At 39.2% G+C, this 14,993-nt stretch overlaps 1 protein-coding gene across 2 annotated transcripts; it reads right to left on the bottom strand.

Annotated features, from left to right (window-relative positions):
• Positions 1-691: 691 nt before the first annotated feature.
• Positions 692-13,678, bottom strand: LOC119900319 (retinal Mueller cells isomerohydrolase-like). 2 transcript variants are annotated; one of them, XM_038715148.1, is made up of 15 exons: positions 13,304-13,678; positions 12,067-12,149; positions 10,838-10,988; positions 10,359-10,466; positions 9,026-9,167; positions 7,999-8,146; positions 7,515-7,596; positions 7,211-7,343; positions 5,937-6,079; positions 5,721-5,850; positions 4,313-4,427; positions 3,553-3,647; positions 3,335-3,446; positions 2,817-3,002; positions 692-1,156 (listed from the first exon to the last, which is right to left on the bottom strand). In XM_038715148.1, the coding sequence occupies exons 1-14, from the start codon at positions 13,447-13,449 to the stop codon at positions 2,857-2,859; spliced, it is 1,734 nt and encodes a 577-aa protein (XP_038571076.1). In that variant the 5' UTR covers positions 13,450-13,678; the 3' UTR covers positions 692-1,156; positions 2,817-2,856. The 2 variants fall into 2 exon arrangements, with proteins under 2 accessions (XP_038571076.1, XP_038571074.1); XM_038715146.1 differs by having other exon boundaries at positions 692-3,002; positions 13,304-13,677.
• Between the last annotated feature and the right edge of the window lie 1,315 nt (positions 13,679-14,993).

The raw sequence follows: 14,993 nt of genomic DNA, 5'->3' as shown, positions 1-14,993 counted from the left end.
CCAAGCGGAAACTTGTCCCCCTGTCAGTCTCCCTGTATCGGTCTGCTCTGTTGACTTTATTTGTCAGCAGTAAGTTTTATAATGTCTCCCAAAAAACTTTGACCCTAATGTCCTGTTCCTGTGGTCCTACGCCAGAGTGGCAGTGACGGCTCCAGGTCACACTGGCTCTCTGCTTCCTCCCGACAGTGAGCAGGAGGAAGAGAAGAAACAGGAGGATGACCTGAACAGGAGGTTAAAGGAGGAGAGCTCAGCTTTTTTATGCCCCTGGCAGGTTTTGGGATGATGGAATCAGCCAGAACGTAAAATAACGCACTGAGATTTTGTTTCAGCTGTCACCAAAAAGGGAAATAGCCATTCAAGATATCTTACTATTCAAGGGCTTTGAGAGTATTCATTAAACTGAAAAAGAAGAAACTGTTTTTTATTATTATTATATTTATTTTTATATTAAAGCCAAAAGACAATGTTAGCTCCAAGCTTGATTAGTAGCAATAATCCAAGGAGATTAATGACAAGTTTTGTAATATGTCCCAAGGACCTGGTGAGAAAAGTAATACTTTACATATCAAAGAATTGCATTAACCACCGATGCATTACCAATTAAATAAAATAAATAGCTAGAAGTCAATTGTACTGTTACGTCCCCGCTGTCTAGGGATAGGAGAGACGTAAACATAAACCAGATGGATTCGGTATGGGTGGAAAGATTATTTATTAAGCAGTCGGATGCACACAAAATAGTCAAACAGAAAATGGGCAAGTGGGTGCTGCGTAAAACAAAGAACCAAATATAACAAAAAGAGATCCCTCCTACGTGGGGGATTACTAAACTACTTTAAAAAAGATAAACAAAAACCTCTCTAGCCGTTGCTCAGAAGTGGAAAAACACAGGGAGCGCAGAACACAGAAGCTGTTTCCACTGAGGATACACGCACACACAGAGTTCAAGGTTAGGACCAGCGTCAGGGCAAACCACATGGCAAAAGGTAGCTGCCCCGAATCAGCAGCAGACCAGCCTATTTGAGGGGGAAGGCACGAAGGCGGTCCTGCAGGCAGCTTGGCGATTGGAGAAGGGGTGGTGTTCCGCTCCAATCAGAATCGTCGGAGATGGGAGGCGGGATCAGCCAGGCTTGCCGAAGTCCAGCCAATCCCCCGCCTCACAGTGTAACACATGCGGGGAGAAACACAGGCAGCAGTGACACACAGACGGCTGCCCTCGGCAGCCGTAACATGTACATTTTTTTATGCTTTCATCTCGGTCAGAAACCCCTCATGAAATGTGATGTTAAACCATTTTCACACCACTTATTAATGTTTTGCTGTGATTTTTGGTGAGTTAAAGGTTACTGTCATGATAGGTTCTGATATGAATCAGAGCCATTTTAGTTATTTAACTAACAAACTACTGGCAGGAAAGAGAACATGGTGTATTTTAGTCAAGTCTAGTTTATTTCTAGAGCACATTTAAACACAGCTTATGTCCTGTACAAAAATATAACATTAAGATATAAAAGTAAGAACCGTAAAGAGAAATACTGATGACAACAATAGACAAAATACAGTTTTATATGTAACAAATTAAAAGATTAGTCATCAAAAAGGCCAATGAATAATTTGCATTTAGCCTAGATTTAAAAACAGAGATTGGGGGGAACATCTAATATCTAATGGCAACATCCTCTATAATTGTGGAGCAGCAACTGCAAAGGCTCTGTCACCTTTAAGTTTTAGTCAAGAACTTGGGACATACAAGAGAGATTTGTTGAGCTGTGATCAACAGAATGAACAGGGAGCCAATAAAGAGATGCTGGAACTGGGGTGATGTGCTCACACATTTTGATGTAAGTTAATAAAAAACCTGGGAAAGGCCGAAGTCAATAGAATTACAATAATCCAGATGTGATGTAATGAAGGCATGGATTTCTTTCTTTGTCCATATCATGGAAAGACAGAATTGGCTTAAGTCTGGGAATGGTTCTTAATTGATAGTAACTCATAATAACTCAACATAACTCATTTGTTTTTGAAGACCGCTCAGAACCATAGATAACATCCACGTCTTTTTTGCATGTGACTTCACATATGGGGACCACCTGGTCTAGCATACTGGTGAGGTGGCTTGTTGGATGTAGAGGGACAAACGATAATTACTTCAGTGAACTGAATAAAATAATTTGCTATCCGGCCTTTAATGTCCTTGAAACAGTCCAGAAGAGGCTTTAGGTAATCCCTAGACTTTAGTTGGAGGTACAGCTGAGAATCATTTGTGTAAAAGTGACAGTAGATGTTATATTTTCTAGTAGTGTTTTCAAGAGGGGGCATATACAGGCAAAATAGAACTGGCCCCAGGATGGATCCCTGAGCGACCCCATGGGTGAGAGGAAAACTGGCCCATAGCCACTGAGAATGTCCCATTTCAACCAATTTAGTTTGAGGCTTTTCAAAAGGATGTCACGGTCCATAGTATTGAAGGCAACACTGAGATCAAGTACAACCAAGATGGCATTTTTCCCATAGTCAACAGCGAGTATCAGATCATTTGTCAGCTTTAAAACAGCTGCTTCAGTGCTGTGGAGGGCTTTAAATCTTGACAGAGATGGATGAATGATCTTGATGGTATTTTTAAATGGTTGCAGTTATGACAAAACTATCTTCTCCAATTTTCCAGAAACAAATGGTAATTTAGAGATTACTATTTAAATTAAACTATTTAAATATTTAAAAATCAAGGTTATGATTTTGAACAGAGGCTGGACGCCTGCATGCTTAAAACACACAGGGACGATGCCAGAGGCTAAGCTAGAGTTAATAATTACTTTAGGATGTGTCTTGGCCGGGTTGGAATGAAGGTCAGGGTCATGGTTTGTACATGCCGTGGAGTGTCACAGGGATGATGGTGTTGACCTCCGCCCTGGCCAGCTCTGTTAGTTTCATGGCATCCAGCACCAGCAGAACACCTGGTCTGTCTGCACCGGGCTTCACCACGATACTCAGCAGCACACCTGCAACACCAAGACAGAGGGGGGTGAATATGTGTGTATTTCCACCACAGACATGATATAAATGGTTTAAATTTAGAATTTGATCAGGTACAGATTAGGCTAGAGGTTGACCTTTTAAAGTTTCATTTATTGCTGGCAATTAACACTTTATCTCTCTTTTTTTGTTCAATAACTTATTATATAAGAGGAGAAAATCTCAGACTTTTGCAATCTTTATGTTCTGTTCCCACATGAGGGACCTCTCCAAATAGGATTGCTTTATCTAGCACCTTATAAAGAAAGATAAACTGAAATAATACAAGTGTGTGTGTTTGTGTGTGTGTGTGTTCTACCATCATCCTCCTCTGTAGCTCCGGGTGTTGGTACAAACACCGGCTCTGATGGGTAACAGTCTTCCTCCTGCCACACCCAGGTCTCTTTGGTCTGTACGTTCAGCTTGACTATCTACAGCAAGTCAAAAATGAACAATTCTTGCTCTTCATTTACACTAATATCAACATCAATGTCACCAAACACTTTCTGGATTTCTCCATGATAAAGGCGCTCCTACCCTGTCAGGGATGAAGTGGTTGAGTCCCAGGCCATAAGCGAAGGAATACTTCTTCCCACGACACCGAGAGTAGTTAATCTGTGGAAACTCAAAGGCTGAGAGAGAAAGAGAGACAACAAGAGAGCTAATAGACAAAGCAAGAGGCCCCTATAAAAGAAAAACAAGGAAGCTGGTACCTCGTTTTGATTATCTTTTGTCAAGTTGCTGTTTCAAAGATCAAGAACACAGTGGTGGAAAGAAACTAATTACATTTACTCAAATGTACGATTTTGTGGTACTTGTACTGTACTTGGGTATTTCCTTTATGTTATTTTATACTTCTGCTCCACTAGATTTTGGAGGCCAATATTGTGCTTTTCAATAGGGTACATTTTTAAAATAACTTTAGATTATTAATACACAATATAACCAGCAAGAAAATGAAGATTATTTATTAATATAAAAAATAATATAATTATTATTATAGATCTAGCATGACAAAGTTATTATAATTAGCTCCACCTTTACCAGCTGCAACATTAAAATGATGTACACATGAATGCATCAATAATTATAATCCAGTGATATAATATGATTCTTAAATTAGCCATTCCACATAATGAGTACTTTTACTTTAAAAGTATTTTGATGCTAATAAATTTGTACTTTTACATAAAGGTCAAAGGTCTGATTGCAGGACTATAATAATATAATAAATCTCAGTGGGGTCTTTAACCTGTGTGTGTGTATATGTGTGTGTGTGTGTTTGTGTGTGTGTTACCCTGTCTTGGTCCAGAAAAGAGGACTTCAGGTTCCAGCCAGATGGTGCCATCACTGTGAAGAACAGCTGTTGCTGTAGTGTAGGGCAGAGATACCAGATTCTTTCCCTGCTCTTCCTGAAAACACACAAGCACATATAAGTAGTGTTGTCGTCAAGACCGCCCAAAGCGAGACCAAGTCAAGACCATGACCAGAGTTTATCGAGATCGAGACAAGACTAAGACTTTTAGGGGCTGAGACCAAGTCGAGACCAAGTCCACTTCCTCACATTACATGACACACAATATAATGCGGAACGAGATCATAGGTACTTCTCAAATTGATCTGAAATATCCACATTCCCATTAAAACACCCACATAAAAACACTAAGAGCTGAAATAAACGTAAGCATCTTTATTCAACACTCCTTTTCCATGAATACCATCGCGGGGAGGGGTGAGCTTAATGGGAACAACACATTTTTAATTAGGGTGTTGCATTTAAAGTAATATGTTTTACATCCAATCAAAGTTAGGATGTTAACAAATAAATCAGACAATGATATTCTCAAAGTTGTGGTCTTGACTGGTCTTGAAATAAAATCCCAAGTCCTCAGTGTCCGAGACCGAGACAAGACCGAGTACAAATGTGGTTGAGTCCGAGACAAGACCAAGACCATCAAAACATGGTCTTAAGACTTCACCACTACATACAAGGACACAAACTGTGGTCCGAAGGGTATTTTACTCTAAGAAAATACGAAAAGTCTGACTTGAGTGAAATACTGATCCAGGATGGCTGCTCCACAAAGCCAGAGCTAGCTAAAGGCTAAAGTAAGCCACACGTTTATAGCTTTAAAACTCAGAGTCCTTTTATAAAACTGTTCTTTATTGTCTTATGCACAACAATTACAGCAAAGCAGTCATTGGCAATGACATTCTGAATTCTCAGGCTCCCTCCAACAATGCTCAACCAATATGTATGAAAAGAAAGTCTCGCAAATAAAACGGGAATCTATGACATGAAACATAAAATAGTGCAGAAGTTATATATACAATGTAATATATATATGTACATATATAATAAAATGTAAAACTGTGGTAGATGTATAGTAACTATAAATTGAATAAACTGTAATGTAGACAGGTCATGGACAGCTAATAGAATTTTAGACAGGCATTGCCCTAATAAATGTATCTACTGTGATGGTTACACAGCTTGTAAACAGGTAGTAGGCCTACAGTGTATAGACTGTGGTGTGGGCAGTTATAATTGGTAGTAATAGTAGCATAATACATGTAACCAATTATGACTAGTTTAAAGAATACAATTAAAGTTCTTGAAAAAAAAGCTATACAACAAAGTAAACAAATTAGTAAAGACATTACAAACTTGCAGTGCGTGTGTGTGTGTGTGTGTACAAACTCACCCCGTGTATATCCAGCGGCAGTACGTATCGCCTGACTTCAGGCTGAGGAGCTGCCATTGCTGCTTTCTTCACTTCCTCCCACTCCTCCTTCAGGTTGGCCATGTACAGGTATTTATACACAAAGTCATGACTGTGGAGAAAGAGAGAGAGAGAGATAGATGTCAGGATGAGACAGTCACACTGTCCATAAAACACTCACACAGGGTCACCACTCACCCTTTCCACGTGCAGAGGTCGACCACGATGAATCCCTGGTCCTCATAGGCGTTAATTTGGTGAAAGATGTTGAAAGCTGACGTTCTGAACTTGTGGCTGCTCAAATAACCTGCTGGGTCCCTAGTGGCCAGGTGGAACCACGTCTACAACACACACACAGTATATCAACAGAAATTTACAGGCAGTCACATGTAATCACACTTCCCTTCCGACCCCATGAGGTGGGTTTAAAAACTTTAGATGCGCCAAACTGGGGCACAGATTCAAACAAGGGGAGCAGATTTTAAAAATAAGGAAAAATGTTTTGAGACTCAAATTTAAAGCCTTTCTTGCCAATAATTAACTTTATATTATTAATAGTTACATTGTTCATTGAGGGTTATGAATTGATACCTGATTAATAACAATCTGTGATTTGTAACGCCAAATAGCCTTCATCAATGGACAGATTACAAGACAATGGGCTCAGACATGGACACAGACATGTTAATGACCCCCAGAATGACACTCAACTAGCTTTAAAACGAATACGATCTCTGTCCACACCAGCATTTTTGCTAGGTATCAGAGTTGATCTCTGTATTCAAAGACTGAAAACGCACATCTAGTGGCCGTTCACGTACACTGGGCATGCACGTGCCGGTGTAAACATGAAGCAGATGGTCTATTCCATAGTTACAGAAGATTTGGCGAACGAATAAAGGATTACAGAAGAATCACAGCAATTTTTTTTTTGCATGGACCAACAATGAGCTGGAACTGTTACTGAATGTGACACGGGAGTTTAAAGCGACTGTGGCGGCAGGAAACAGACTAGGATAGGCTATAGTAGGCTATAAGTGTTATTTGCATGGTACAAAATATTTTAATAAAAATACAAAATCAAAACCTCTGTCAGTAGCGTCGTGTTTCATGACCCAATCAGAGAGCCAAACGTGAGCATCTGCATCATCGTTTCTAAAGTCGTCTGTTTCTGCCCTTCCGCGCTAAAATGCTACCCAGAGTTTTAAAACGAAAAAACGGGGTCAGTGATGTTTTCAAATTTGGTTCAGCGTAAATTTTTGGTCGTGTTTGATTGACTTTGATTGAAGAAATGTTAACGGTATCTTCATGCAGAGTTTCTGGTCCATGGGCCCTGGGTCTGTAATCCATCCACGATTCTAACAAGCCAACTATCTATCGCCCTCTAATTCTGAAAAGGAAGGCCAATCAGCTTTCAGGGAGGGGCCCGTACCACCCCTGGCCACCCCTCTGGCCCTGGCCCCTGGGCCTACCCCCATGCTCTCGTTGGATTCAAAGCAGTCCATGTATGTGGTTCCTCTGATGCTCCAAGGCGACAGAAACTTGAGCAGGTTGATCTTCACTGGCTGCTCCACAAACACAAAATAGTTGTCTGTCATACTGAAACTACAGACAGACAAGCAGAGAGATAGATAAATACAGATACATAAGCAGCAACTGTTTTAGATGTCCAGACACAAACGGTGAGTTTTGTGGCTGGTTTGGGCGAACGTCAAACAAGAACGGATGCAAAGCAGAGATTCTGGTGACTTCATTGTGAGAAATGGAAGAACTAACCTGTGTATGTAGGAGGGTCTTAACCTCTCACTGCTCGGTAGTTGAACCACAACCTGGGATTTCTGTAGGTGATCTGACTTATCTGGAAACACAAAGCAAGTGTGGAAACATCAACAATAAAACAAATAGTAAAGTGTAGTATTAGTGTTATCTTTTTTTCTGTGCTGCATCAAGGTGACAAGTTGTCTTTTCTTTCTCTTTTCACCTTTCTCTTTCCTCTTCATTTTAGCCTATTCATGCTATGATTTGCTTTTAATTTCATGTTCTTTTTTAGATCTTTCTTACCTTCTGTTTGTTCTATTTTCTGTTCTCACATTTTACTTAAAATATATTTTTCTCCCAACTTTCTCTCTAACCCTCTTTTTCCAACTTTGTCCAATTTGTGTTGAAACAAATGCAAATAAACTCAATTCAAAACTAAATAAAAATTCAATAAAAAATAAATCATCTTAAAAGTTAAATCTCTGACATTCAGTCCTCTTGCCTTTCCGAGCAGGTGGGATCCTGACAATGTTATAAGCCAGACTCAGGTTCTTGCCAAAGCAGTTACCGATGTTATAGACTGTACCGTCTGTGTCAATGTGAGGGTGGGCAGTCACCCCATTCACTGAGAGGTACTTGCACAGATCCACCTAATACAAATGCAAGCAAAAAGACAAAAGCTCAGCTCAGAGCTCAGATTGGTGAAGAGTCAATGTCACTTGTTTTGAGTGTGTACACAATTACACAAACAACATAAATACATAATTAATGTAAAAAAAATAAAAAATCAAGTCATGCTGGAGATGATTTGTACCCTCCAGGTCACACCAGAAGTATATTTTAGTGTTCTCAGATACTTCCTGTCAGTGTAGCACAAAAACCCACTTTTTTTGTCTTGTCAAACTTAAGTGGTAACAGTTACGGTTGGGTGGTGGTTGTGCAAACACAGACTCGATGAAGGTTAGACAAAGAGTTTATTCAAAAAGAGACTAGGCAAGTCGAGAGAGGGCTTAGGAAGTCCAGGCTGAGAAGTGAGCTTTTTTATCCGAGTGTTGGCTTGTGGCTGGCGATTTGAGGAGGCATGAGGCAGCGGAGGACCTGTAAACCAGTGAAAAAAAAGACACAACTGTTAGTAACCAACTCCAAGGTGAAGAGGCACAAGATGAACAAGAATCTCTAGTTTGGCCTACAACTTTTACCACAGAGGGCAAAAAAACAATCTGGCACCGGCCCTCCAGAAGGTAGGAGCTTAAGAGCTGAACGATGATCAGCTGATCAGCTGCAGGTGTGGAGGAGAGCCAGGTGCTGAGCCAGCTGCCATGCCCCCTGTTCAGAGACACAACCACAACACAGAGAGAGGACACACACCCCAAGCAGCATAATATCCCAAGTCGTGACAGGCAACACAAAAGTAAACCTAGTACTTAAAAAGAAAAACTTGAAAATATTATATAAAATGCATTATTTATCAGTATAATCCTGACTGGAAGCCTAAAGAGTCAGCATGATGTAAACCAAACAGCTCTCACCTTCTGTAAAGTCTCCAGCGAATCAGGATCAATCTTAGTGATGTAGTTGGTCTCTGTGACAGCGTAGAAGTCTTCACCGATCGGATAGATGTTCACTACACAGTTATCAGTCACCTCAATGCCTCTGAAGTAAGTAAAGAATCTACACAGAAACAAGGAAAGATGGTGGTCAGTTGATATCAAACCAAACGCGTTTCATTAAAACGGTTTAATATGAGTAATACATATAATAACATACAGTATACTATGAGGCATTGGGTGTTATGATATGTACATAATTACTTGTAGACTCTTAACATCATGATGTATAGTATTCATACATCAGTAAACAAGTGAACTCAACCTTTGTATTTTAGTGTTGTAGTATAATGAAGTTTAGGGCTGCAGCAATTATTTTAATTGTGAATTAATCTGCCAATAATTTTCTTAATTATTTATAAATGTTTTGGTCCCTAAAAGGTTAGGAATTAGTAATAAAACAAATGCCCTTTACAAATACTTAGTGGCCAAGTTGACACAGTCCAAACCTCAAAATATTCAATTTAATAGCTTTACACAATAAGAAAACCAGCAAATATTCACATTTGAGGAGCTGGAGTCCGTTTTTGTAATTTGCGCTTAAAAAAATGGCTTTAACGATTAATCAATTATCAAAGTAGTTACTGATTAATTTTCTGTCGATCAACTAATGGATTGTTTCACATTGAATGTACTGTGGGGGTAAAAAATGGCAATAAACAATGTTACAAACAAAACTATATCTGGTTTCAAAGTTCCTTCTTTGACATCTTTTAAAGACTGTGTGGAATTGTTAAAAAAGGTGGTTAACTAAAGGTGAATAGCTCCAGTGATAAATTAACACTAAATGGGCCTTTTAGGCATGACGCACCTCCTGACCACACACAAGCAAGTGATGTTGCAACAGATGCTTTTTATGTTTTCCACTGTTTAAAGGTTTTAATCCACAAAGAGTTGTGCAGCGATTGTGATTGCAATTGTGAATTAGTGTATTGGTTAAATCCTTAAAGGAATAGTTCATTCAACATTTTGGACTAATCACTTATTTGTTATCTTGCCAAGAGTTAAAAGAGTAGATTGATACCACTCTCATGTTTGTCCGTAGATATGAAGCTAGAGCCAGGAGATGATTAGCTTAGCTTAGCACAATGACTTAAAGCAGGGGGAAAAAGCTAGCCTGGCGCTGTCTGCCTACCAGCACCTCTAAAGCTCAGTAATTAACACGTTGTATCTCATTTGTTTAATATGTAGAAAAAACAAAATGTGAAAATGACAGTTCTTCAGTTATGGTGAAAAGGTCAGGGTTTGGGGTTACCTGGAGAAGATGTTTTTGCAGGGGTCAGGGTAGGCTGCTGTGCCAAACTCAGTGATGACTACTCTGTTCTCTGTCAGGGCACGAACATATGCATCCGTCTTGATAAACCTGAGCAGAGAGATTACATACAGCATGTGCCAGAGAACTATAAAATCACAAGATATTTATTGTTTATTAACAGTAATCAATGTAACATTGAATTCCATTTAAAAAATACTGGACCCACACCCAGATCCAAATTCATGCTAAAAACTGCTTCACAAGAAAACAAAATTTATGGAGAACCTTTTAAAAATGTAGTTTAAGTGCTTCACCAAAAGAGGCACAGAGATAAAGAACAGATGTAACAAAATGTAAAAACACAGACCCATAAAAACTGCTAAACGTAATCTTTTCAGAAAATGCCAATAAAAACAAGGGTGTTTTTATTAAGAAAAATTGCTCATACTTTGAAATGAGGTAATAAATAGTAATCTTACTTCCTGTGGTAGGTCACCTGACTGTCCTTCAGGTCAAACTTGTGCATGAGAGCTTGTCCGTCAAACAGGTGATGGAAAGGTTCATCTCCCACCTCGAAAAGACCTGGACCCATCCTGAGAAGACTGCCACCCAGCCACGACGGTATAACACCTGCACACATTTACATGAACAGACAAAAGGCAAATAATAGGACAGGTGCTACACTGAATATAATAGAAACGCAATACAAATTAGAAAGAGCATGTCATAGTGTGGCAACAAAAAGAGTACATTTTCTAAAAAATAAAAAGGACCATTTAAACTTCTCTCCAATGGTTGTCTGACAACTAAGAAATATTCCAGCACATAACTGCCCATAAAACAACGTAATATTTACACTTTTTGGTTGTTGTACAAACAAACAAAGCTCTAATGTGTTAATTAGTGAGCTTTAAAGGTCCTAGTTGGCATTTTTTGTTTCTTGGAAAAGAGCCAGGCTATCAGTCCCCCCCACCCATTTCCAGTCTTGGTGCTAAACTAAGCTAAGCTAACCGGCTGCTGGGGCTACACCACACCATACACTGTGACCCAAAAAGGAATTTCAGTCATATTATCATTGCATAAATGTTTTATCACACTTTATACTTCATTATGATAAGTGTTATCAAAAATGGCTCTCCGCAATATTTAGACATGCTCACACATTTTGATAGCTATGATAGCAGAACCCTGGTGTATAGGTCTGTCTGTAGAGCACTAACACCTCACAATACTTGGTTCACACCTTTTCAATTAATCTTCACGTGTCACGGTCCACAAATTCCACATATCCCAGATATCAAAATGTGTGACCCCTTCTAAATACTATTATACCACCATGTTTGGCAACAACTGTCAAAATAAATGCAATAAGGTATGATAAAACCATTTGCAGAAACAATGGAGCTAAAAATCCTAATGAGGTCACAGAATATGATGGCTGCAACCTTATATTTCACAGACAGACATGGGAGTGGTATCCTCTCATGTAAGTCCCTGCCGGAGATTGTTTCCCCAAATGTTGAACTATTCCTTTAAGATCAATCTATTAGCTTATGTGGAAGTTATCAAGCAGAATAGCTTAGTTCCTATGGCCTAGTGGTCTAATGTACATACCATTTAATTGCAACGACTGCATAGACTTTCTATTGTTAGCTTTTAAATAAAGGCAAAATGTATAATGTGTATGTATGTCTGCTCGCTGTCCTACCAGTGATCTTAGCAGGTATAGGTTCATTCAGCTCCTCCACTGTCTCAAAGATCTTCCTGTAGCCCGCAGCAGGATGCTCCACACTGCACAGGAAAATAAAAAACTGAATTCCATAACTTCACCAAGGACTCTCTCAATCTACAATCATATATTCCAAATGTACAGGGACTTATCAGTGGGCTTCATGTGATGCAGATAATTACTCACCTTGAGATTGAAAGTTCATTCTTGACCTTGCAAACAAAACCTTTTTGACATAAGAATCTTACCACAAGGTCCATTTAGTTGCTGATTTGGAGCTTTTGATTATATCTTGAGAGATCTTCCTCAGCAGATGGATTTTCCCCCGTTATCATGGAATTAAATTTATTCAAATTAAAAAGATTAAGTAATTCCTTAAAGTGCTGAATTAATAAAAAATAATGCAAACTCCATCTGCTGAGGAAGATGGTGTGATACAATCAACAGCAACTAAAGGGACCACGTGATGAGATTGTTTTGTCAACTGCTTCTTGTTTTTGTACTGCCCAGTGCAATTCTTTCCTTTTTCACTTCATGTCCTTCTTTATTGATATTTGTCTCTTTCTTGTAATGTTAAATTTTTCTTTCGTTTTCTTTCTTGTCTTTCAGTCTTTTCCCTGTTTTACTCTGCCATTGCCTCTACTTTCTTTTTCGTTCTTTATCATGCTCTCCCTTCCCCTTCTTAAACTACTAATTCTCTTAGTTTCCTTTTCTCTCTCTGAAACACTCCTCTAAATAATAATTAGTTTTGCATCCAGTACACTTGAACCTTATTTTGACATTAGACCTGAAAACCTACACCAGTAAAACACCACAATTTGTCTACATGTGTACTCCAAGATTTGAGGAGTGCAAAGGCTGGAACATTTCCTCAGTTATTTAATGGGGGTATTTTTCCAGAGTGCAGACATCATCTTTTCAAGGTTTAATTCGGTGTCTCACTGCTGCAGTCTCACTTTTCCTGGAATTTATGTTTAAAAACATATGCATATGCTTTTAAATATGCATCTAAACTCTACATAGTAGACTCACCCTCAAATGTTATTCTCGTAAGGAAAACAACAGGCCGTCTACAAGCAGCTTTCACTTATTTCATTCCTGAGAAACCAATACATTTGAACCTTGAAAGGTCTTTTTAAAAACATACTTCTTCTTTAAGTTTCTATCCTTGAACATGTAATACTATTAGAGAAAAGAAAGGGAAGATTTTACTCACCGGCTGGCCATGCTACTGTATGTCCTCCACACACACACACACACACACAAGTAGCCTGCAAAAAAGAGACTCCAGCTTGTATTTAAACCACAAATTTTTCCTGTGTTGAGGGATGGAAACTGGACCCCCCTCCTCCCTCCTCTCATTTATGCCTTCCCTTTTTCATCCTTCCTTGCTTCCCACAATCCCTCCTACTTTCCTTTGCATCTCTCTCTCGCCCCTGTTTTCCTTTCATGCCTTTTGCTCCCCTGCTCCCCTCTTTTCTTCCTCCTCCTTCTCCTAGGGCCGTATCCAGAGCTGAACAAGCCAGCTTTGTCTCCTCGCCTTTCAGCCGCCCCTCAGCCTCATGCAGAATGTTCTCTGGGCCCCAAAACAAGGTCTTTGTCAACCTGGGAACACAAACACTCAAACACTTACCGATGATGTTGGTCAAACTCATAAAGTCAGCTTTCAAAAGCTGTGTGCCGTTGTTGTTTTTTTACACATGGATAAGCATGTAGAAAGAATCCTATCTAATTAGTTCCAGACTTATGCCTCAACAGTAATCCAGAAACTATTTTATTGACTAGCCCTGGAGGGGGAGGAAGAGAAACAGAAAACAGGAGGGCGGTCTATTTTATTTTGTCCTGTCATTTTGATAAATGAAAGTTGAACGCTATAGAAGAACAAAAGAGTAGCCTAAAACAAATGGTTGCATTAATAAGGGTTACAAGGAGCAGTAATACGTCTTTGAGTGTTTGTGTGTTGCTGCTGAGTGCAGGTTAACACATTGATGCTGGTGCATGACTGTACATAAATAAACAAGACAAAAAGTCTATACTAAGATAAACCTCAGTAATACAGTATTGTGTTCTTGCTTTTTTGAACTGTATTCTTTATAGCGTTGTTTTTAACATGGCTCTAAGGATGTCAGTGTGGTGGTCTATCACTTTGGTTTAGACTGAAATTTTTAAACAACTGTTAGATGGATTGCCATAAACTTTTTATACAAACATTCATAGTCCCCAGAGAATGAATCCTAATGGCTTTGGCAATGCAACATCTTAGCATGAACTGTTGTTCGTTGTGATCACTTAACTTTTCATCTAGCACCATCATCAGGTGTCTAAATGTGTCAAATAAACTTTAAAATTTACATTCAGACTCGGCTATACTTTGTGTTCAGTGCTCATAAGCAAATGTTAACATGTGAACATGCTAAACCAAGAGCATGCCCACATTACACCAGTTAAATTTGTAAATATATTTGTAAATCGTCTCAGTGAGACATGAAAATGGTAACAATTGTACCTGCTAAAAACCAGCAGGTTAGCATTCAGCTCCATGGACCGGTGTGCCGGACTATAGCGTTGCGGAGCTGCTAGCGTGGCTGTAGACTGTATTGTCAGTTAACAGTGCTGCCATTTTGGTCATATGGGATATCTTAAGTGAACACTTTGGACTGAAAGTGACGGTGAGGACATAGACTTTATCCTCTGGGAACCATGAATATCTGCAACCAATTACATGCCAGCTGAGCCACAGGATATGTAAAAGATGTGACAATGTGACCTGGCTTACACTAGAGGAAAGCTAAGGTTCATCCTCATCCCCCAGTTATCTGCAGACTTTCTGGTTCAATTTTAGACTTACAATAAAGCCACTTTTACAGTGAAGAGGACACTTACGGGACGCTTTGGGTGTGTTTATT

Source organism: Micropterus salmoides, unplaced genomic scaffold (genome assembly GCF_014851395.1).
Source record: "Micropterus salmoides isolate LMB-PRFRI ecotype aquatic unplaced genomic scaffold, ASM1485139v1 Ms_hic_scaffold_13, whole genome shotgun sequence".
Lineage (NCBI taxonomy): Eukaryota > Metazoa > Chordata > Actinopteri > Centrarchiformes > Centrarchidae > Micropterus > Micropterus salmoides.
Note: the sequence above shows the minus strand (reverse complement) of the source record. Positions and strands in the feature narration are given on the sequence as shown.

What these genes read in the sequence shown, in the direction of transcription:
- LOC119900319 (XM_038715148.1), bottom strand. Translation starts at nt 13,449, where the DNA reads ATGAGAGGAGGGAGGAGGGGGGTCCAGTTTCCATCCCTCAACACAGGA. An exon ending in AGACCCTCCTACATACACAG is followed by an intron (nt 7,344 to 7,514) that starts GTTAGTTCTTCC and finishes GTCTGTCTGTAG; the next exon opens with TTTCAGTATGACAGACAACT. An exon ending in ACCACTTCATCCCTGACAGG is followed by an intron (nt 3,447 to 3,552) that starts GTAGGAGCGCCT and finishes GACTTGCTGTAG; the next exon opens with ATAGTCAAGCTGAACGTACA.